The sequence below is a fragment of the Vicugna pacos genome, chromosome 15, assembly GCF_048564905.1.
Source record: "Vicugna pacos chromosome 15, VicPac4, whole genome shotgun sequence".
NCBI classification, from domain to species: domain Eukaryota; kingdom Metazoa; phylum Chordata; class Mammalia; order Artiodactyla; family Camelidae; genus Vicugna; species Vicugna pacos.
The window spans coordinates 51283006-51305774 of record NC_133001.1 but is presented as its reverse complement, the minus strand read 5'-3'; the positions used below and the strand labels follow the sequence as shown (position 1 = coordinate 51305774).

The 22769-nt window shown below is 37.7% G+C and overlaps 1 protein-coding gene across 2 annotated transcripts in view; it reads left to right on the top strand.

Annotated features, from left to right (window-relative positions):
* DDX1 (DEAD-box helicase 1) overlaps positions 1 to 21497 on the top strand; it is a 31311-nt gene extending 9814 nt beyond the window's left edge. For both annotated transcript variants that reach the window (XM_072938184.1, XM_072938185.1), the window contains 17 exons: positions 421 to 493; positions 1153 to 1229; positions 1341 to 1455; positions 2170 to 2308; positions 6358 to 6418; positions 9550 to 9648; positions 10854 to 10943; positions 11683 to 11871; positions 12526 to 12577; positions 14148 to 14294; positions 17516 to 17607; positions 18886 to 18958; positions 19092 to 19164; positions 19248 to 19290; positions 20029 to 20124; positions 20403 to 20523; positions 21169 to 21497. In XM_072938184.1, the coding sequence (XP_072794285.1) occupies positions 421 to 493; positions 1153 to 1229; positions 1341 to 1455; positions 2170 to 2308; positions 6358 to 6418; positions 9550 to 9648; positions 10854 to 10943; positions 11683 to 11871; positions 12526 to 12577; positions 14148 to 14294; positions 17516 to 17607; positions 18886 to 18958; positions 19092 to 19164; positions 19248 to 19290; positions 20029 to 20124; positions 20403 to 20523; positions 21169 to 21299 (1671 nt within the window). In that variant the 3' untranslated portion in view covers positions 21300 to 21497. The remainder of the gene's footprint in view (positions 1 to 420; positions 494 to 1152; positions 1230 to 1340; positions 1456 to 2169; positions 2309 to 6357; positions 6419 to 9549; positions 9649 to 10853; positions 10944 to 11682; positions 11872 to 12525; positions 12578 to 14147; positions 14295 to 17515; positions 17608 to 18885; positions 18959 to 19091; positions 19165 to 19247; positions 19291 to 20028; positions 20125 to 20402; positions 20524 to 21168) is intronic.
* Positions 21498 to 22769: the final 1272 nt, after the last annotated feature.

Here is a 22769-nt window from a genome sequence, read left to right as displayed (position 1 = left end):
AAGTGAAGAAATGTTATCAAATGAGATAAGTATTTTTCTTTTACCCCATTTATGAGCCTCTGCAGAGTATATTACGTTGTCTTCAGTTTTCACCCCATTACGATTTTGACTTTAATACTCAGGCTGTTCTCATTTCTTACTTTGAATTGTGGTGAATCTAAATACACTTGTTCTGGTAACCTGAATCTGCAGCAGTGTGGGAGGGCCTGGATAGCATGCTGATTCTGAAAAGTCTGTTCGGTGCTCCTGCTGTTACATGTGACGTGCTGTAACAGGCATTTTAACGTCTACGTTAGAATTTTAAGGAGTTGTTTTGAGACATTAACACGACACATACTTTGGATGCAGCTGTATTTGAACGTTTAACCTTATTTGCAATTTTGCTTTTTATTAACAGCACTTGACTTTCTGGTTTTCTAGGAATTCACTATGCATGATACCATTGGATGTTACCTAGATGTTGATAAAGGGCATATCAAATTCTCCAAAAATGGTAAGCTTTCTATGGATCATCTTGTTACATATCCAGTATTTGTGATTTTTTAAATTCCCTCACCCTCTTTAATTTTTTTCCCCTCCCTGCCTTTCTTTTGAACAAATACTTCTTGAGCATTTGCTGCGCGTCAGGTATGCTGGTAGGTGCTGGAGATAGAGCAGAAAGTGAAGTAGACAAATACGTGCACTTCTGTGGGCTTACCTACTGGTAGGGAGAGACAAATACATGATCCGTTAGGTGGGAACAGGTGTGCTGAGGGAGTGTCTAAATCGGGGTCAGGAAGTGGAGAGTGATGGCGATCTGTGGTGGTCAGAGAAGGCTTTTTTGATACGGTGACATGTGAGTAGAAATATGAATGAGTTGGGTGGTGAACCATGTGGATATCTTGGAAGAGCCTTTCAGGCTGAGGGGCCAGTAATTGTAAAGGTCCTGAGGTGAAAGCATGTGCTTAGGGTATTTGAACAGTGAGGCGGCCAGAGGGCCTGGAGTACACTGAGCATGGGGGGAGGTGGTGGAATCTTAGGTCAGTGAGGTGGTGAGGCCGGGCCACGTAGGGCCTTATAGGAGGGTGGGTTGGTAGATCTGGTGGTTCGAGTGTGTGGAAGTTCTTTTCTGATAGTTTCAATCTCTCTCTCTTTTTTTTTTTTTTTTTTAAGGAAAAGACCTCGGTCTAGCATTTGAAATACCACCACATTTGAAGAACCAAGCCCTGTTTCCTGCCTGTGTTTTGAAGGTAGTTAGAAAAATTTGCTGTACTCATAAGCTACTTTGATCTGCATTAATTCGTATTGGTTAGTTTGCTATTAGGTTAAGAATTTCCATTTTCTCCTTTATTCAATGCTAGAATGCTGAACTAAAATTTAACTTCGGGGAAGAAGAATTTAAGTTTCCACCCAAAGATGGTTTCGTTGCTCTTGCCAAGGCACTGGATAGTTACGTGGTCAAATCACAGCACACAGGTATTGCACCTGAGGGGGTACGGAGTTCACGAATGGGATATTGGCGCAAACTCCAGTGACAGGGCTTCTTGTAGTGGGTTACATATACTCCCTTTGCTGGCTTAGTCAACATCTTTATTGAACACGTCGGTAAAAGTCAGTTTCCAAGCCTAATTCATAGACTCCGAGTATTTAGTTTCAGTTTAGGCATTTTGGGGAACCCAGTCATGATGATGATGGTGCCTCAGTATTTATAAATTGTGTGCTCAGTAAGTGTGGTGATACTGTGTCACCTGCATTATTTAATCTTCACAGCAGTCCTGTAAGGTAGTTTTGCAGACGGAGAACTTGAGGAATAGGGACGTGAAGTAACTAGCTCAAGGTCACAGACAAGTAAGTGGTAGAACTGAATTCAAACGCAAACAGCCTGACTCTAGAGTGCGTACATACTCTCACCTGTAGTACTGCCTAATCTGTTTCAGTTGTTTAAAAATAAGTTCATTTCATAGCTCATTTAATTTGTCACAAAGCATATAATCAATTTCAGTTACTGCCAGTAGGTTTAAAGAAGTCTTAGTTCATTTTAGGAGTCTTAATTTTGTTTGACTATCTCCGATACCCTTTGGTAATTGTTATTTAAAATTTTGATGTTGGAATATTTGTGCTCATGTTTTACAAATAAAGGTATTCTGAGCTGTAATCTGAGTGTCTTCTAATCTTTATTATTCTCTTAAGGTAATGCGCAGGTGGCACAAACCAAGTTTCTCCCCAATGCTCCGAAAGCTCTCATTGTCGAACCTTCCCGAGAGTTAGCTGAACAAACTTTGAATAACGTCAAGCAGTTTAAGAAATATATCGATAACCCTAAATTAAGGTAAAGCTTCCTTTCGTGCTTAAACGCCTAATGTCTTAAGTTCTGAGGACTTTTGGAAGAAGAATAAAGTAGAAAAACTGAGGAAGAGATTCAGTGTGTGTCCATGTGCACGTGCATGAGTGTGTAAATATATTGAACATTGATTTATAGTAACAAGTAGTTTCTGTATAAAACTCCTGTTTAAGAGAGGTAAGTTTGATTTTAAAAAAGTAAGTTGAGATTTTTCCTGTGCCTCTTACTTGAAGAGTCCTGGTTTGCGAAACAATATCAGAGTGAAAATTAATTCTTTAAAGGGGCCATTTCTTTCATCACTTGATTTGCATAGAAAGCACATTGCTCTGTTTCTAGCATGTTGGTAAATTGACTTGGCGAGATGAATCCTGGCCGCCTCGCAGTGGTGACCTTCTCCCCTTTGGGCATTCAGACTGGTCACCGTGGTTCGAGGGCTCTTTCTGTCCCTGAGGGGAGACCTTAAGTCTCGTCATCTTGTGGAACTGCTTGCTTGGTAGGAATCCCTTGTAACTTGAGGAGGGCCATGCCATATAAGTAAACTACTCTCAGCTGATTGGCCAGTTGATTTTTATTAATTTTGCTTGGTTCTTAATAAAATATCACACACCATAAAATTCACTGTTTAAAATGTACAATACAGTGGTTTTTAGTATGGTCACAAGGTTGTACAACCATAACCACGATCTAACTTCAGAAACTTTGAATTATTGATGTCACACGGCCCATCTTTTTCATATACATCCGTCCTATAAATTCAACTCATTCAGGGATAAGCTTATACTTAGTAAAGCTTTCTGGGTGAAGTAATTCCTAATTTTGTTTTGAGGGTTGGTGCATTTCACTCTTTCAGTAACTATTTGAGCTCCTGCCATGTGAGGAGACTTAGGCTAAGGATCAGGGAACGACAGTGAGAATCAGTCTCTGCTTCACAGAACTGCATGTGGGAGTGGGGGGTGGAGGGGACGGAAACATCGAAAGTAGTGGGACAAAATGCCCTGAGGGCACGACAGGGAGCCACCGCGAGAGGAATAACCAGAGCGTCTGCCCCGTGTGAGACTCAGTACTCTCCTAAAAGTGTTTTTAGAAGAATGTAAAATGCTAATATGAATTGATTTTCACGCTGTAATTGTGTGTAAAGGTTAATATGCATCTGAACAAAGGCTGGAAAAGAAGATGGATAATAAAGTCAATTTATTTGTTAAGATGGTAAAACTGTGTTACGCATTTTGGTATTTAGTACAAATGAGCCTTTTCCTTTTTTGAAGACCCAGCTCAAGTCCTGGTCTTTCTGCGAAGCTGACGTGTCTGCACCGGCTCAGTCCTTTCTCTCCCCTCGGGTACCACTGTGTACGCCTCCCCTCAGTCCCTCCACTCGGCCACGTGCTGGTCTGGTGCTCCTTGTCCGAAATAGGGGCTCTTCTCGTCCCATCTCAGCCTTACCCTCCTTAGGGCACGGGCTGGTCTGTTACATCTCAGCCCTACACTTTGCGCACAAGCACAGATTGTTATGTGCATGTACGTTTTTCTTCTGCTAAATTCATAGGGATAAAAATATATCTGATTAGGAAGGTGGATAAGAGTAAAGTTTTGTAGAAGAAATGATAGATTTAGGAGCATAGTTAGCAAACCTGGGAACTCAGGGGCCTTATTTAAAAATACGGATGTTTTGGTTCCTCCGCTGGATATACTGAATCAGATTTTCCAGGAGATAGGAATTGGAACTCTTTTGTTTCTTTTTCAGGGAAGAATGGCAGCTCTTCCAGGTGATTCTAAGTAGCCAGTCTGGCATCTCGTGTTACCTGATTTAGGAAACGTAATGACTTTAGAGTGCTTAGGGTCTATGCCAAGGTAATGGATGTTCACAGACTAGAAGGCTTTTTGTTTGGTTTGGTCATTTTTATTATCTAGATCGCTTAAGGTAATGGTAGGCAATCATGAAGCCATTTTTTAATCAGTTGTAGAGTTGTAAGATTCACTGCTAACATCATTTCCTGGTGTTTTCTGGTGTTTTTTTAAATGAATGGTCAAATAAGAGTAAAATTAATAAATGAAGGTAGTTGGTAGTTCTTACTTTTTTTTGCTTATTTTTGGGGGAGAGGTAATTGGGTTTATTTATTTATTTTTAGTGGAGATACTGGGTGTTGAACCCAGAACCTCGTGCATGCTAAGCACGTGCTCAGCCACTGTGCTATACCCTCCCACCTTGGTAGTTCTGATTAAAAGTTGTCTGGCTGCCCCTGAAAGTAATTTTATTTGCTATTTATTAAAAGGAGACAGTCTTTTTGTAACTAGCTGTCATGAGACATAATTCACATATCATACAATTCACTCTTTAACGTGTACAAGTTGTTTTAGTTTTTATTATATTCACAGAATTATGCAACCACCAAAACCAATTTTAGAACATTTTCAAAAGAAACACCATACCTCTGAGCAGTCTCTCCTGTTTCCCTCTAACCTTCCTGTCCCTAGGAGCCACTGACTGATTTTCCATCCATAGGATTGCCTATTTTGGACATTTTATGTAAATGGAATTAGACAGTATGTGCCCTTTTGTGACTGACTTCTCTCATGTAGCATAATGTTTTAATGTGTTTAATGTTTCATCAGCATTATACCATATACCAGTACTTAATTCCTTCTTATTGCCCAGAAGTATCCCATTATCTGCATATACCACATTTTTGTTAATCTGTTCATTAGTTGATGGACATTTGTGTTGTTTCTAATCTTGGGGTACCATGCTATGAACATTAGTGTACAAGGTTTTCTGTGGACACAGCATTTTCATTTCTCCTGGTTACATACCCGGGAGTGGAATTGCTGGATCAGATAGTACCTGCATGTGTAACATCTTCGGGAACCACCCAGCTGTTTTCCAGAGTGACAGCACTATTTCATGTTCCTGCCAGTAACGTGTGAGGGTTCAGTTTCTCCACATCCTCAGCTTATTTTCTGTCTTCAGGGTCATAGCCATCCTAACGGGCGTGAAGTGGTGTCTGACTGGTTTTGGTTTGCATGTCCTTTATGGCCAATCATGCTGAACATCTTTTTGTGTGCTTATTGGCCGTTTGTAACGTCCAGATTCTTTCCCCATTTTTCAGTTGGGTTGTAAGAGTTCTTTATTCTGATACATATCAGATATATAATATTATGATTAGATACATGATTAGCAAATGTTTTCTCTCATTCTGTGGGCGTTTTCATTCTCTTGGTAGTATCCTTTGAAGTACAAAAGGTTTTAATTTTGATGAAGTCTAGTTTATCTATTTTTTTCATTTGTTGCTTTTTTTTTTTGGTTTTGTAAGGGACTTTGCCTAACCCGAGGTCATGAAAATTTACTCTTGTGTCTTGTTCTAAAGTGTTACAGTTGTAGGTCTCATTTAGGTCTGAGGTTCATTTTGAGTAATTTTTGTGCACGGCATAAAGAAGAGGTTTGGCGTCCTTGTGTTGCACGTGCATATCCATTTGTTCTAGCGCCTTTTTTAGAAAAGACTATTCTTCTCCCCTCATTGTCTTGGCACAGGGCAGTATTTTTTTAATCTAAGCCTATTTTTAGAAGTATTTGGAATGAGAAAAATTCAAACAACACAAAAGACTATTCTGTGAAAAGTAAGTCTCCTTTCTCCCCCATCCCCCAGTTTTTAATTATCCTACCTGGAGGCAACTTTTTAAAATTGACATTTATATATTCTTTTAGAGTATATATTTTATACACATACAGCCACATGTGTCTAAAAAGGTAGATTGAAACCAGATTTGGGGGCACGTGGAATTACCCTAATACAGAAGGATATATGTATAGATGAAGACTGATGTTTTCTGGGTTCCAGGCTTTCACATTCTCTTGGTTACTTTACCACGTGTTAGCATTTTATATAGTCACTGGAAATAAGGTGCCTTGTTTCTTTCCTTCTCCAGACTTTTGTTGTAGGTTCTTTCTCAGTTACTCAATTTTAATATCTACTCTCCAAAAAAACAAACAATAAAGCAAGCTTTAATCTTGTTCTGCATTATTTTTCTGGTATTTATTTCAGGGAGCTTCTGATCATTGGAGGTGTTGCAGCACGCGATCAGCTGTCTGTTTTGGATAATGGGGTAAGTTGTACTTCTAATTTTTAAAAAGAAATACGTCATTTTGGCTGTATAGTTCTGTTGTATTTCAAGAAATATCAAATGAAGCTAAAATGAGACAAGGTCAAAAGTGTATATATTTTTCAAAAGTGTCTTACCTGTATTCCTTTTCCCAAAAATACATAGCACAGGAGTCTCTTCTGAACACCCCATGCAAAATTCAACACATGAATTTTTTTTTTTTCTTTTTGGGTTTGTCATTTGAGCACTTGAGAATTTCTTTCCCATTTTTATGCATTAAAAGTCCTTTCTTCTGCAGATAATTGAGAAAAAAACTGGAGTTAAGAATAGAAATGGGGATGAAGCGAATTGCAGAGAATGTGGAAATTGTGGCAGGGAGCCTTGGGAAGGCTGAGGAGGGGTGAGAGTGGTTCCAGCAGGAGGGGGATGAGTTCAGGTTTGTGTACGGGGAAGTCTTAAAGGCTGTGCGCTTACAAAGGACAAAGCTAGAACTGTGATTTTCATTACTGGGGAAGAAGTTTGGGAAACCCTTAACTGCTCGTCAAATCAGATACGAGTAGGACTTCATAAAATATTTCGTATGTATGAAGTTACTTTCTCCTTACAAATTTCTCTTCCGTTTCCTTCTCTGAATATTTTATCATTTAATCTAAACCACCTGATACTGAGCCATGGTGAGCAAGTATGTTCTCTTTCCAGTTACATTGGTGCCTCTGCCAAGTGAAATTTTACGCTGAATGGTTTATGTTTGACCTGGTGTGGCATATTAAGGGCATGGAATCATATTACTCTACTTACTAGTGTTCTAAGATGGTAATACTGCTTTGCTGTGTTCTTATTTGATGTGTTATATTTTAGTGGTTATAAAAGAGATTTAATATGTCTGTTCCCTATCTTCGTTCCTCAAACCCAAATTCATTTTCCCCATAAGTTACTAAGTTTCTTAACTTACATTTTCCAGCTACAGAGTTTTTAGGGGGTTAGATCTGCTTTTGCCAGTCAGATCTAAAATTTGGTACTGGCTGACGCTGAAGGCAAAGTCAAGGCAGTGTCATTCCGTAGCTTTCCTGGCAGGACTCAGTTCCATTCCACTTGGGGGATCTGATATGTTCTCTCTGCTCTTCTTCGTGTCTTACATTCTCTACTTCTGTTATCTGCCCCCAGCCTCTGGCTCAGCCTTAGCCCTGTTATGTCTTACACTGCGGGCAGAAGTCGGCTTTGGAGTCAGGGAAGAGAACTATGTAAATTTTGTAATCTTTTAAAGTTGGGCAGTTATGCAGCGTGTTCAGTCAGGCCTGAAGACGTGGTTGGTGCTATTATCCAAGTCATGTAAATATTTCTCTCAGGCTTTTCCAGTGTAGCTGACCTTGTTTTTGTTTTTGTTTTTTAACCTGAGAGACCTGATGTCTGTTTTTATGCTGACTCCACCTTCTGAAATAGAGGAGGGAGGAAACTTACATGGTGGGTTAGAATCCTGTGGTGAAGAGATAGTACACAGAGAACCAGAGTGGCATTTTGTTCATTGCTGTGTGCAGCACCTGTCACAGTGTTTGGCACATAGGAGATTCTTAAGGCATTGAACAGGTTTTATCTTCATACTTTCAGACAGTATTTTCTAGATTGAATTGAGACTTGCTTATAGTTATCAATACAGTTGAAATAATAGCTTCACAAATATCTTTCATTTTTCATGGGAATATAAAATGCCTTCTATTGGATTAAAGTTCCATTCAGCACAGTACTTTTCTAATTTTCAAGAGTTTAGATATTAAAGTAATGAGATGACAGTGATGAATTTGTTAGGGGACAGGTATGTGTTTAGTCTGGAATGGAGAAAGCAAGTGAAAAAGAGCAGGGATTATCTCTGCCTGTTGATAAAGCGTAGAAGTTTTGAATTGTCTAATTTATTGAATGGTTTTATGTAATACCTTATCTGTGCTCACATGCATACATCCAGATACACACTTGAAAAATCCTTAACCTTCATTGACTACTTTCTAGAAATGGGCCAGGCCCTGGGAAATGCATTATATACGTTTTGTTATTCAGTTCTCACAATAGCCCTTTGTGATGGTGCTCTTCCTATTTTTACAGATTAGGAAGAGGGCTCATACTAAATATTAAGTAATTTGCCCCAGATCTTACATCTCATAAGTAGAGCTTACTTCAGAGCCCATTGTCCTAATCACTGTACCATGGGGTTGATTAAAAGATGTGTGTGTATTTGAGAACAGGAAATATTGTTAATTACTTATACTGGCATGGGGACTCATTATTATAGTCTCTTTGTGTATATCTGAGACTTTTTATAATAAAAAGTTAAATAAAACTTGTTCATATTGAATTAGACCTTTTCTCATGTTTGGACTTTGAGTTTGAATCCCAGTTTGGATATTTCCTGGCTGTATCTGCTAAGTTCTTATGAATTTAGAATTTTAAACTTCAGTCTATTCATTTAAAAATAGGAATAATAATAGTAGTTAATAAAAGTAGTAACCTTAGTGGTTACATGAGATGATACAGTGCGTGTAAAATGTTAGCACAATGCACGTTCATTATCAGCACTTGACAAATAATAATTATTGTTTTCCTGGATTAGTCAGGTCATCATCATTGTTAATTATAACCAAACTTATCAAGCACCCCGGTACACTTGGCATCAAATCATTACATGTCTCATCTTGTAATTATCACAACCATCTTGCAGAGCAGAAGGTATTACCCATTTCATTACCCACTTAAAAAATGAGAAAATTGAAACTCGAAGAGATTATTAAGTTGAGGTCACACAGGTGGATAATACTGCAGCTGGGATTTGAATCCTGGTTTAATTTCAGAGTTCCTATAAATTCACCTGGTTTTTCACTTGGAAAACACAAATTTTACATATTAGACTGCATATAACAGTTAAAAATGTCAAAAACAGTTGCCAAAATCTTCACATTGATCTCAAACCAGATACAAGTTTAATAATAAGGCATTATCTAGAATTCATCTTTAGTGCTTTTAGAGTTCACTGTGACTACTTCAATATGTGTGTTTTTATTGTAAGCAGACCGTTGGTGGTTGCTATTTTAAGGTAATTGTAATAGTTCTTCAGTTTTCATTAGGTGCTCCTTTTTGATATTTTCCAGGTAGATATAGTCGTTGGCACACCGGGGAGACTGGATGATTTGGTCTCGACTGGAAAGCTGAACTTATCCCAAGTTAGATTCCTGGTCCTGGATGAAGCCGTATGTTGAAATATACTCATGCTTTTTAAAAAAAAAAGTTTGCTTATGTTTTTGGAGATCAAAGATGCAAAATGATGAAGAAAAAGTACAATTCAGTCAGGATCCTACGACCTAGAGAGAAACACTGTCACCAGTTTGGCATATTTTCATTCACTCCTTATGTTTGTATGAACTTTTCACTGACGTATAGTTGATTTACAATGTTTCAGGTGTACAGCAGAGTGATTCAGTTATACATATATGTAAATTCAGTTTTATGTGGTTGCAATCAGGCTCTGTGGAACCTGGGAAACATTTTTTGCTGTGGGGCATGAATATTTCATGTCATATTTGTAAACAGGTTTTTTTTTTTAAACTTTTTTTTAATTGAGTTATAGTCATTTTACAATGTTGTGTCAAATTCCAGTGTAGAGCACAAATTTTCAGTTATACATGAACATACATATATTCATTGTCACATTTTTGTAAACAGGTTTTAAAGGCTGTCCAGTGGTCCCTTATATACATACTTCATGGCTGATTAACCACTCTAATTACTAGTTATGTAGGTTTGTTTATTACTGCAAACAGTTATCTTGCTTGTATATACTTGTTTTTACACAGTACAAATTACATTAGTGTATTTGAGGCTCTTGAGACATAGTTCTAAATTATTTTCAATCTGAAGTCATTTTTCAACACTGAAGGTTTTGGTGTTTTCATATTAAAATCTGGGATTTCAAAATTGTAGAATAGATAAACAAGATTATACTGTATAGCACAGGGAAATATATACAAGATCTTACGGTAGCCCACGGAGGAAAAAATGTGACAATGAATATATATATGTTCATGTATAACTGAAAAACTGCTGTACACTGGAATTTGACACAACATTGTAAAATGATTACAAATCAATAAAAAATGGTAAAAAAAAATCGTATCTGTAAGGAGATGTGATCAGAGCTGTTAACTCTTATATTCATTTTAGAATACCAGAGTATGGTTTTTAAGTTATTGTCAGCTTTTTCATATTGTAGTCCCATGGAATTCAAACTTGAATTTGTACCTTATTCAATATCCAATAGAAAACAATTATTTTGAAACTATGGAGATATGTATGTGAATGAATTAGTTTCCATATCTTAAGTTTTACATTTGATTTAGGAAAGAAAGATTTAGATACTGATTAAAAAGTCTTATACTTTTCTTTGCTTCTCGTGCAGGATGGCCTTCTTTCTCAAGGGTACTCTGATTTTATAAACAGGATTCACAATCAGATTCCTCAGATTACCTCTGACGGAAAAAGACTTCAGGTATAAAATAACGAATGCATGTTGAAATACATGTAGACAGTTGTTATGGATGCTCGCTTTTTTTTGTTTTACATTCACATTTTGTTTTAGGCTCCTCTGATTAAGTTAACTACTGTATGAAACATTTTCTTCATTACCTGATTAAATGGTACCCACAAAGGAAGCAGTCTTAGGAGCTGATTTTAGAAATAAAGGTGAAGGGAATTTGAAGAAATTACTTAGGTGTTTACAGAAGACTGTAAATAAAAGATTCTTAGTTTTTTTTTTTTTTTCCCTACAGAGCATTCAGGGTTTATATTCTAGACTCTGAGTATTGCTTCCTCTTTGAAGGAAAAATGTCTTGAGCTGATAAAAAGCAGTTGTTTCCTTAGTAATTCTTAAAATATTATTCTTTCTCATTCTGTTTTCTTAGAAGAATTAGAGAGGTAGAGGCTTGTAAGGGAAGGGGACAGGTAGTAACTTACGACTTAAGATTTTTAAAAGCCTTTCCATCCTACTTAGTTTCTGTAGGACCTTGAGGAGTAGATGGCGTGGTTTCTGTGGCAGTGAGAGGACGGAAGCTCAGAGTCTAACCCGCCCAAAGTCACCCCCTAGTTGTTGCTCCAGAGTCAGGTAGCGCACGTGCCTTTAGATTCCAGGTTTAGCATAATTTGCGCCCCCCATCTGTATTTGTATGGTAGAATTATTATAAATTATAATAAACTAAAAGCTTATCTAAAGTTTGTTTTTCTGTTCTTAGGTGATTGTCTGCTCAGCCACTTTGCATTCTTTTGATGTGAAGAAACTGTCTGAGAAGATAATGCACTTTCCTACCTGGGTGGATTTGAAAGGAGAAGATTCTGTTCCAGATACTGTGCACCACGTTGTTGTGCCCGTGAACCCCAAAGCTGACAGACTCTGGGAGAGGCTTGGCAAAAACCACATTAGAGTAAGTACTTTATGACGTTAACAAATATTGTGTAGAAGTCAGCATTCATGAGCTAATTTAACCTTGGGCTCTTGGTGATGCTTAAAGCAACCAGATACTGTACCTTTAAGAAAAGAGAAGTCCGGCACATCGACCAGAAAAGTTTAGGTCTGTAAGGTGTGGAATAAGCTATGCGCTCGTGCTTTACTTTTCTCTAAGTAAATAGGGTTACCCCCCCCCCCCCGCTATACGTGTGTGTGTGTGTGTCTGCTTTCTGATATAGTGATTTCCATTTTTAGGAGTGTTTTAGAGTCTTCTTAATGCGCCTTATTTTCCTAAAAATCAATTTCGTGTGTCTGTCTTTTCATTTTTTTCCACTGCTGCTAGATTTACGTTAATATAATAATAAGGTTATATTTATTGTAAATACACAATATGCCAAAAACTACCTTTGAGTAATTATTATTATTACATTTAAAATTAATTAGCTTTAGACCTACAGTTAATAAAAGGTTTTTCTGATACAGAAGAATGATTTTGCCTGTCAGCTATAAAGACGTATGTCTGGAATGCAGTCTAAAGTTAGATACAGTTCTTCCTTTAAAAAAAAAATACCTGTTCTGAATCATTACTTAACCACTCCTCACCTCTTTTGTTTCCTTTCCCTCTCGATAGACTGATGAGGTGCACGCAAAAGATAACACAAGACCCGGTGCTAACAGTCCAGGTGAGTTAGAAGAATCAACAAAATGTGCTGAAGGATTTTCAAAATGAATTGATTTGTTTTTTTGAATTTATTCCCTATCTACTCTCGTGAAGGAACAGGAAATCTGAAAATAAAGAAATAAAAATAACGAAGAAATGAGGGAAAAGCTGATAGAAGTAAACTTAGAGGATTATCAATCACTGAATTGAAGGTATTAGTCTCCTGGGATCAAAATAAAATATTTTAGATTATAGAATTCTCATTTTCCTAGGAAACCAGCAAATTTCTCTGGTGACAAATTCTACATTGGTCCTGAATTCCAAGAGAAATGCCACCTAGAGGCTTCATATCTGAGAATTAAGTAACAAAGGGAAGTATCTTTAGCCACAGCTTTGTGAAAGATACAGAAAGGATCTTGAAATAGTTTACTGATTCTTCTTGTGTGATTAAGGAGACATAAATCTACCACTTTAACCATTTTGATTCAGTGAAGGTGCTTCTGAGCAGAATTGAGCCAGTTTATTTCAGGTACACAGTATTTCAAAGATACATGAAGACACATCCTGATACAGGAATAGTGCTTAGAACCTAGATTCCATCTTCAACCCATTAGGGCAGGTGTCTGATATCACACGTCTCAGGTGGATCACTGGCAAGGATTAGACTGCATTTTGTTCATGATCAGATTCACTGGTAGGTTTTTGACAGGCCTCTGAAAGGTGAAGTATCTGACGTTTGGCTACAGAGAGTACCTTTGAACTTAGTTTTATGTACAGCTCCAGATGTATAAGGTGCGTGCTCTCCTGGCCTTACTGTTGCCTTACTGTTGGGGAGGAGCAGAGACACTGGTAGACAAACTAATGTATCATCCCACCTTTTGGGACTGCATTTTATAAAATAACAGTTATTACTGCTTCATGTTATTTTTCCTTGTTAAAATTTTGCTTAATTTTTACTACAATTAGAGAGACCTTAGGCTCAGTGGGTTACGGAATTAAAATTTTTTATTAGACAGCTGAGGAGTAACTGTAGCCCAGCTTCATGCTGGAAAATAGACATTTGGAGGATGGCAACTAAAAAAATTACTAACTAGGTTTGATGTAGAATTTTTATTTCACAGAGTGTAGTGTGAACTGCCTGGTGTTTAGATTGATTCAGAAAGTACATTTACTGTATTTTACAGGGTTTAAAGTGATTGAGTAAACATTTATTGAGCATTTAGGGAAGTTAATGCTCGGCGGAATATGATTAGTTCTCCATGAGAGGGAAGAGCAGAGTGTTGTGTGTGGGTGGGGTTGTGTGTGTGTACATGCACATTTTCCTTTACAAGAGGTATGGTGGTGGGTGTTTTGGTAGCCCATAAACTGGCATAAAAAACACTAAGAGAAATGAAAATAAATGGACAAGTGGATTATCTCCCCATTTCATCCTATCTTCTTATTTCTTGATTTTGTCTATAATACATGTATTAAAGTTGATTTTTTTTTGGTGAGTTAAGCAGTAAGTCTATGATTGTAATTATGTGCATTTGTGACAGTAAAAGATTGAAATTCTGGTGGGTTTTTTTGTTGTTGTTGTTGTGTTATTCAAGAGATGTGGTCTGAAGCTATTAAAATCCTGAAGGGGGAGTATGCTGTCCGAGCGATCAAGGAGCACAAGATGGATCAAGCAATTATTTTCTGTAGAACCAAAATCGACTGTGATAACTTGGAGCAGTATTTTATGCAACAAGGAGGAGGTAATGTTTCCTCACTTGAAATAAACTGTGTTTATTTCCTCACTTAATAGATTATTAATCTCACGTTGGTGCAGCATAGCGTGCATGCCCAGAATGTAAAGCAGTGATGATGCATTGTAAGTATCTGTGCTTATCCAGTACTTTTCCATATGATAAGCCCTGGGAAAAACAATGAGGTAACTTTCCACACAGGGACAGTTTCATTACAGTGAAGGTGACTCACAGCCTTCTAAGCCCTTATGTCATTTGGAAAAAGGGAAAGTTATTGATTGATGTTAAAATTCTAAGTGTAATCATCAAATAATAGAATGTATATCTTCTCAACCAACAAATGAGGAAAAAAACTTAATCTAAAAAAAGGTTAGAAAGGAAGAAGGGAACAATGAGAAAAAGCAAAACAGTTAGAAACTATAGAATAATACAGCTGGTGGAAAAATCTGAATATTTGAGTAAATGCTATAATACACATCAGTGGACTGAAGTCTTCTGATAAAGAGCCATCGCTGTTAGACTGGATAAAATCAGGCTGCATGCTGTTTACAAGAAACTTACCTGAAACCTGAGGACATGGAAAGGTTGAAAGGAAGGGGAATGAAAAAATATATAAATGTCAGCTAAAATATTAATCAAAAGAAAGTTGGTCTCACTTTGTTAATAAGACATGCCATAAGCTTTAAGACAAAAATGTTACTAGAAATAAAAAGGGTTACTTTGTTAATAAAGTACTCAATCTACAATGAAGATATAATGCTTATAACCTTATGCTCCTTATAACATCAAATACATAAGCCAACCTGAAAAAAATGCTAGGTATAATCAGTCATTAGGGAAATGCAAAATAAAATCACAGTGTGTTACTACTGTACACTCATTAGAATGACTAGATTAAAAATACTTAAAACACCAAATTTTGGTGTGGGTGTGGAGAAACCAGAACTCTCATACACTGTTGGTGTACAATTACTTTGGTAAAAGTTCTTACAGTTTTTTTTATAAAATTAAGCATCCTATCTTGTGGTCTAGCAGTTCAGCTCCTTTGAGTACTGACCCAAGATAAGTGAAAACATACATTGAGAAAAGATGTCTGCGAGATGGTTATAGCAGCTTTATTTATAATGGCTCCAAACTGTATACTAAATGGCCATTAATAGAAGAATGGCTAAACAAAATGCAAGGTATTTATACAGTGGAATACTTGCTAGTCAGCACTGAAAAGGAATAGTCTGCTGACAGACTCAACAACTGTGGGTGAATCTCAGAAGCATTATACTGAATGAAAGAATTCTTACACCAGAGTATATACCATGTGACTCCATTTGTTGAAGTTCTAGAAGAGTCAAAACTAATCTGTGGTGGGGAAAAAAAAACCAGAACAGTGGTTGTTCCCAGGAGGGTGGGAGTGCAGATTACTGCGAAAGGGCATTGAAGGTACTTTGTGGATGATACTTATGTTGGGTATCTTGATAGGGCTTCGGGCTATATAGGTGTACGCATTTGTCAAAACTCAGCAAATGTACACTAAAGATTTGCATATTTCCTTGTATGTAACTTCAGCTTCAACAGGAAAACAAAAAACTCTAAATTCTGCACTCTAGTTGGTGATATGCATGCTGAACTGTGTACTGATATCTGCAATTTACATTGAAACGTATCAGAAATATGAGTTGATAGAAGGACAGAGGGGTGGATCGATAGTTTGTGGTCAAGTACAGTAAATGTTAGTGGTAAAGTTTAGGTGGTGAGAATATAGCTGTTCATTGTTAGAAGTCTTTCTGTTTTGCTGTGTTGGAAAATACAGTAAGTTAAAATATATAAGGTAGAAACTGACAGATGTACAAAGTAACAGACAAATTCTGCCATACTGGGGAAGGCTTTAACACATCTCTTTTGGTAATTGATGTACATCAAGGAGCTAGAAAACTCAAAAGGGATATGGAAAATTTGAACAATTTAAAAGTGTGGACTAATGGTCATATAAAACACGTTACATTGTTTGTTATAGGGAACGGTTCAGTAACTTTTTTTTTCCCCTAGAGTCCTGGCAAACAGACTTGCTTGATTGTTTTAGTAATGGTGGCTGTTTTGTAATAAATCTTTCTTCATTTACATGTTGCTTTTGAATGGAGGATTCAATTGTGTGGCTAGGAGTGCCGAAGGTCAAGCAGCAATGTCCTTCCTTCCTTGTACCTTCCTTCTTTGTGTGTTCTGGTTACTTCTGCCTAGAAAACAAGTTTCCCAAACCATTTTTGAAGCCAGAATAGGCTGATACATCCCAGATTCCAGCACTTGACGAGAGGAGAATCTCTCCTCCACACACGCACCTCGACCAGGGACTAGGGGTGTCTGTGATGTTTTCTTAAGCCAGCTGACTCAGTTCAGGATGCAGTACGACCTCAGCTGTAAGCTTTTGGAGGCTCTAGTTAGTGATTTCTTTCTTCTGCATAATTAGTTTTTGGGTGGATGTCTTTCAAACTGTATCGTTTCCTTAAATTCTGAAGTGTGTTTTATGGAATCTAATGTACTGTGGAGAGTAGTTCAGTGGAGTAATTGTTATTTTGGGCTGTCTCATGATGGTGCCTGTTGAGGTCCGGTTGAGTTCTAGAAGGCCGTTGTTGGCTTTTACTCGGGTCCAGACTGCACTGTTTTTTATTACTGGATCTACTTGAAGAGTTTCTTTTTTAGGATTGGCTGCCACTGCACCTGCCTAGAAAACACCACTTCTCCATCCTTCCCGTTTGCTGCTTCTAATCTGCTTTGGCCAGGAAGCCAGATGACTGAGTTGGCTTAGAAAACCTTGAGGAGAGCAAGCTTGTGGGCGTGGCCTTTTAGTCAGGGCATGAACTTCATAATGTCTAGTTTGGTTCTTCCAAGAACAATCTCTTCTGTTTACTTTTTGATTCTTCTTTACATGGGATAGATGAGGTTCCTGCTTCACACATAATATTTTTCTCTTACTGAAATATTTTGGTTGGCATATTGCTGTATCTACTCCTTCAGATTGGGAAAGGTTACTTAAAATGTCCTTCAAAGCAAATCAATTTTAATGCTCATGGAGTTCATTTTAATGACATTTCACCTATGACAGAGATTGTTAACCATGCTCTATGACAGGTTGGAGTATAGATTTCCATAGAAGTATATGATACCATTGTAGTCTAAACGTTACTGATTTTTTGACATAGTCTCGGGCATAATTAACTGTTGAATATGCTTTTCACTAGGACCTGATAAAAAAGGACACCAGTTCTCATGTGTTTGTCTTCATGGCGACAGAAAGCCTCACGAGAGGAAGCAAAACTTGGAAAGGTTCAAGGTACTGATAACTGACTGCATTTCCTTAATACTTAAAAGGGGAGCTGTATCTAGTTTTAATGAGTTCCAGTTAATATTATTAAAGCAATTCTTGTCCTAGGAATTTCAGAACATTTCGCCTCTGTTGGTATGTCCTCATCACCACTGTAATGGTTAATTACACATTCTCTGTTGGAACAACACTGCTGTCATAAGAGTTTTCAACTTAAGTTTTAGTTTAAATCTTTCAGGTAGATATTTTTAGAAGAAGCATCACTGGATAGTTAAATCATGTCTGTGAGCCTTTTTTAAATTTAGTAGCTGGTTTTAATACCCATAGGAAACGTAATTTACAGATTAGTTTAAGACAGATATCAGACTATGGTTTTGTAGAATTAAATACGTTTTGAGTTATTTGGGGTAGAGTGTCCCAGTTATGTGCTTGCAGCCCATGAGCAGGCTGCATAGTTCTCCGTGTAGATGGGTAGGACTTGAGCCATTTTAGAATTCAAGGTCGGGAGCCTCTACCCACGAGCATTCTCATCCGTCTGTCATAGTGTGTTTACTCTAGGGTGCAGTACACACACCCTTTCTCTCAGACCCATAATATGAAAAAAGGTGGGACGTACTAGGCTTAGGAAGTTTGGATTATGTGTCCGTGCTGAGCGTAATTGATGTGGTTGTTAAAGCATGGCACATGGCCTCATTTCAGCATGTGTGTCCCCCTTCTCTGTCCTGGGCTTTGTGTTGGACCAGGAGTCAATATGCCCTTCCCCACTTCAAATTGATAACTTTGCTGTGCCTTGGGGGCACAAATGACATCTGAAGGCTAATTTGTGTTTTCTTGGGAAGAGCATAAAGGGCCCACTCTCTTTAGGATTTTATCTGTTGTCACAAAATGTATAACCTCGAGGTAAAATACGTAGTATTCTGAATTTATTTTAATGCAAGGATAAAAGTAATGCTTAATGTTTTTACATTTTATTCTGTCTTTCTTTTGAATTACCTGTCAGAATTTCTAAAGATAAAGCCACATTTTAGCAATGGTTTAATAACTTTGATGTAAGAAAAAAGAAAAGCAAAAATGAGTCACTGATTTATTCACCTTAAATGTCATGTTTTGGCACTTTATATATAATTTAAAAATTAAGACTTGGTCCAGTGAATTATGAACGACTGGACCTCTGGTCTGATGGGACATTAGTTACTAGAGGTCTCATTTGGTGGGAAAGTGGCATTTGTGTTAATTTTTTAGCACACATACTAATAAATTCCCTCCTCTCCTCTCTCTTCTCTTTAGAAAGGAGATGTAAGATTCTTGATTTGCACAGATGTAGCTGCGAGAGGAATTGACATCCATGGTGTTCCTTATGGTAAAAAAGTTTTTATGTTTGCAAGTTGAATTTTATGGAGTAAATAAATATGTTTAAAATATTTAGAACATCAAATATGTTTGAAAATTTCAGGAACTAATGCCAATTGGTAATAAACTGTTTTTCTTTACAGTTATAAATGTCACCTTGCCTGATGAAAAGCAAAACTACGTCCATCGAATTGGCAGAGTGGGAAGAGCTGAGAGGTAGCCCTGTCATTTCTTTTTTCCTCTTTAAGCGTCTATGCTTCAGGAGTAAAGTCTAATAAAGGCTTTTAAAAATCTTTCAGGATGGGTCTGGCTATTTCCCTGGTGGCAACAGAAAAGGAGAAGGTAACCTTTTCAGTGCTACATATATTCTTTGTTTGTGTTGTCATTTTAGATGTTGGAAGGAAAAGCAGTTTGATTTTTCTTTCACTGAATTCAGTTGCATATGGAATGTAAATGAACTTTTTAATGGCATCTTTTTCTCTATATTCATTGAATGGACGGCTAGTAGGGTGAAGTTTAGAAAGGAGAAAATACAAAGCACAATTTTCCCTAATAGCTTTAATATAATTGTTTTCACAGAAAAGCATTTAAACTCTCTCTGGCATCATGCCATGGTAGACGTTTTATGGGAGAGAGGGTTAACTTATTATTTTGATATAAGTTGATATAATAATTTGATACAAATTTATAGAAGAGTTGCAAGAGTGAGGAACTTCCACAAACTCGTTGCCCAAACTAATTGTTCATTTTGCTTTTTGCTATTTCTTTATTATAATCTTACAGACGACAGTTGGACCCTATTTTTGATACTAATCTTGATGTAGCATTCTCTAACATTTGCTTCTTTCTTCTTATTTTTACCTGATAATTCCTTTCTGTAGTTGATGTCTCTTCTAGAAAAAGTTTTGGATTCCTGGCAAAAAAAACTCTTTCAGAAGACCTAGTCAGTGAGCTGCTGAATGGTGGTGGTAGCTGGGTGACATACCGTACCGGCAATCTGTTTTAAAAAACTAATTGAGAACAAAGATATCGAGCATGTTTCAGTCTCCATACATGTTAATGTTTTTTCCTTTAATATAGGTTTGGTACCACGTATGTAGCAGCCGTGGAAAAGGGTGTTATAACACAAGACTCAAGGAAGATGGAGGCTGTACCATATGGTACAATGAGATGCAGGTGAGACTTACAAAAATCTTATTAAAGTTGGTAAAAATAGGATGCATTTGTCTATTAAAGTTATGTATCAGCTTTTGTCTTTTTGTCAGTTAAGTAGTGAGTGATTGTGTTATTGTAGTTTATAAATTGTAGCTTGTGAGTTTATCACTTCAGAAATCTCACTTCCATTTATGCTAAGTATTATAGCCTTCCTGGTTTTACTTAATGCTGTTCAAATGCAGGACTGTTAAAATGAAATTTTTATTTGAAAATGCTTTAATTTCCTCTCCCTTTCTTAGTTGCTGTCTGAGATAGAAGAACATCTGAACTGTACCATTTCTCAGGTTGAGCCGGATATAAAGGTACCCGTGGATGAATTTGATGGGAAAGTTACTTATGGTCAAAAAAGGACTATTGGTGGTAAGCACTGAATTACTTCTAATTCTGTTTTAAATGTGAGTCTGTTCTTTTTTGAGCTTTAGCTTAAGAAGAGAGCATTTCATTCCCTTACGTTAAGTGTGTATTTTTAGCATGTCAATCACCCCTCCTTATTACCCCCATAGCACACTGTCCATTCCCGTCTCGCCGCGTGTTTTGCCGTGTGATCTCTGGGTGAATGCAGGATAGCAGCCTCGCTGCTTCTCTTGAGGGGTTAATGTCATAAGAATAGTGGAACATCTGTGGAGTCATTAGGAAAGACAAGGAAAGTGGTCATTTTGAACAGTGGTAACCCAGGATGCTGCTTATTCCCTTTGCCTGCAGTACGCTTAGCTCATTCCTGAAATTTTTTTTTTTTTAAGATTCAGGCTAAACTAGTGGTTTCTAAACCAAGGAGAAGAGGATCGGGGAGGGGATGGTACGGGTATTGGGACAGCTGTTCGTAAGGCCGTATCATTTATTTTAGCTGATGGAACATTGTTAAAGCTCAGGGTTCTGGAGACGGCTTTCCCAGCAGTACCTTTCTGCTACTGGAAGCCCTGTTTAAGTTGATACAACTGAGCGAAAGTATTGCTGACACGTTATTTCAAGCATGTCACTTACGTTGCTTTCACCTGTGTGACGCAGGTGGAAACTATAAAGGCCACGTGGATGTTTTGGCACCTACAGTTCAAGAGTTGGCTGCCCTTGAAAAGGAGGCACAGACATCGTTCCTACATCTTGGCTACCTTCCTAACCAGCTGTTCAGAACCTTCTGATTTTAACATACCCTGAGAAAGATTTGAATAATGAAAGGCTGTAGTATTAAAACTCTAAATAGTTGTACTGCAGTACAAGCAGCAGTATTTATAGTAACTTAAGCTGTTAATGCAAATGATTGCACGTCAGGAAACACCAGTCTTAGGAATTCTTCATAAAACGGTGACCTAATGAAAATAATAAATTTGATGGCTGTATTTTCACGAGAGTTTGTGTCTTACTTTAAAATTATTTTATAGGTTTTCTTCTTCAAGAAAGCTCTGGGTTTGTGAGGTGAAGTTTATGGGTATGTGACTTTGGCGCTGGACCTGAGTGGAACCTCTGGTGACTGCCCTGAGTAGGGGTTCCCCAGGAGGCGATCCCGAATGGAGACAGTCTCGAGGTAGTTGTGGTCACCTCGGTGTACGCTGGAGCTCAAGAAGAGCTGTAACGGGAAGGAAAACTGGGGGATCCCGAGGCAGAAGGACCACGGGGTCAGCTTGGAAGCCTGGAGTTGTTTAGGGCGTTAGAAAGGGCTCTGTGTCTACGGGCTGGTGCCCGATTTGGTGATGGTGATGGCGAAGGTCTGTCTCTGAAGGTTTACCTTCTTTTTAAGAACCTTTCCCTCCAGATGATACAAAGCTATAAAGATAAAACTATTCTGATGTCCCTCTTGGTCTTACATTTAAATGCAGTTCCTTGAAATACGTTTCCCAAAAGCCACTTGCCTGAAATACCAGAGGGAAAAGGGAAAATTTATATAGATACAGTTGTGATTTTGTGCCTTTTGACTCTTGCTTTATAAAGTAGTTTCTTGGGGAAAATTATTTTTGCCCTAGAGATTCTTTAAGAGCAAAGGCTATTATAATTTTAACCTCATTTTAGCTCTGAAGTATTTTCTTCAAACAAAACTTTGAGTGGAATTCAGTATGTGAACATTGGGAAAATCATTACCTAGTCTGCCGAGTCATAGTTTGTGTGAAGTGATTACGAGGGTACCATTCTATCTCCTGCAGGAAGACCACTTTCTCTGGAGAGTTCCTAGAACTCCCATAACCAGTCTCAAAGCTGTGTGATGACAGCTCCTTGTAATGTTCATCCCCTTAATCACTGCTTTGAAAATGAGTTTTTAATGGACATAATGGCCAAGAAAAGACTTGAGATTTAGACCATTTAAGGCTGGAGCTGGGAGAGAGCTTTCTGATCTTGTGCACGTTGTGGTTTTACAGATGCAGAAGCTGAGTTTCGAGGAATACGTGTTCACAGGGCCTGGTTTGTAGAGCTGGAACCAGGACCTGGGTTTCCTGGTTTCAGCTTTTACTCTTTGCTCTCCCTTTGTCAGGTCAAAATGGGTAGGTCAGAGAGGAATGCTGTGTAGACTGTGGGAGGGGTTGTCTGATTTTTCTTCTTCAAAGTACCATCCATCTGAAATTACTCAGGCAACAGAGGTTTTAAAAGAGGAAGCTGCATGTAACCAGACCGAGGGAGGG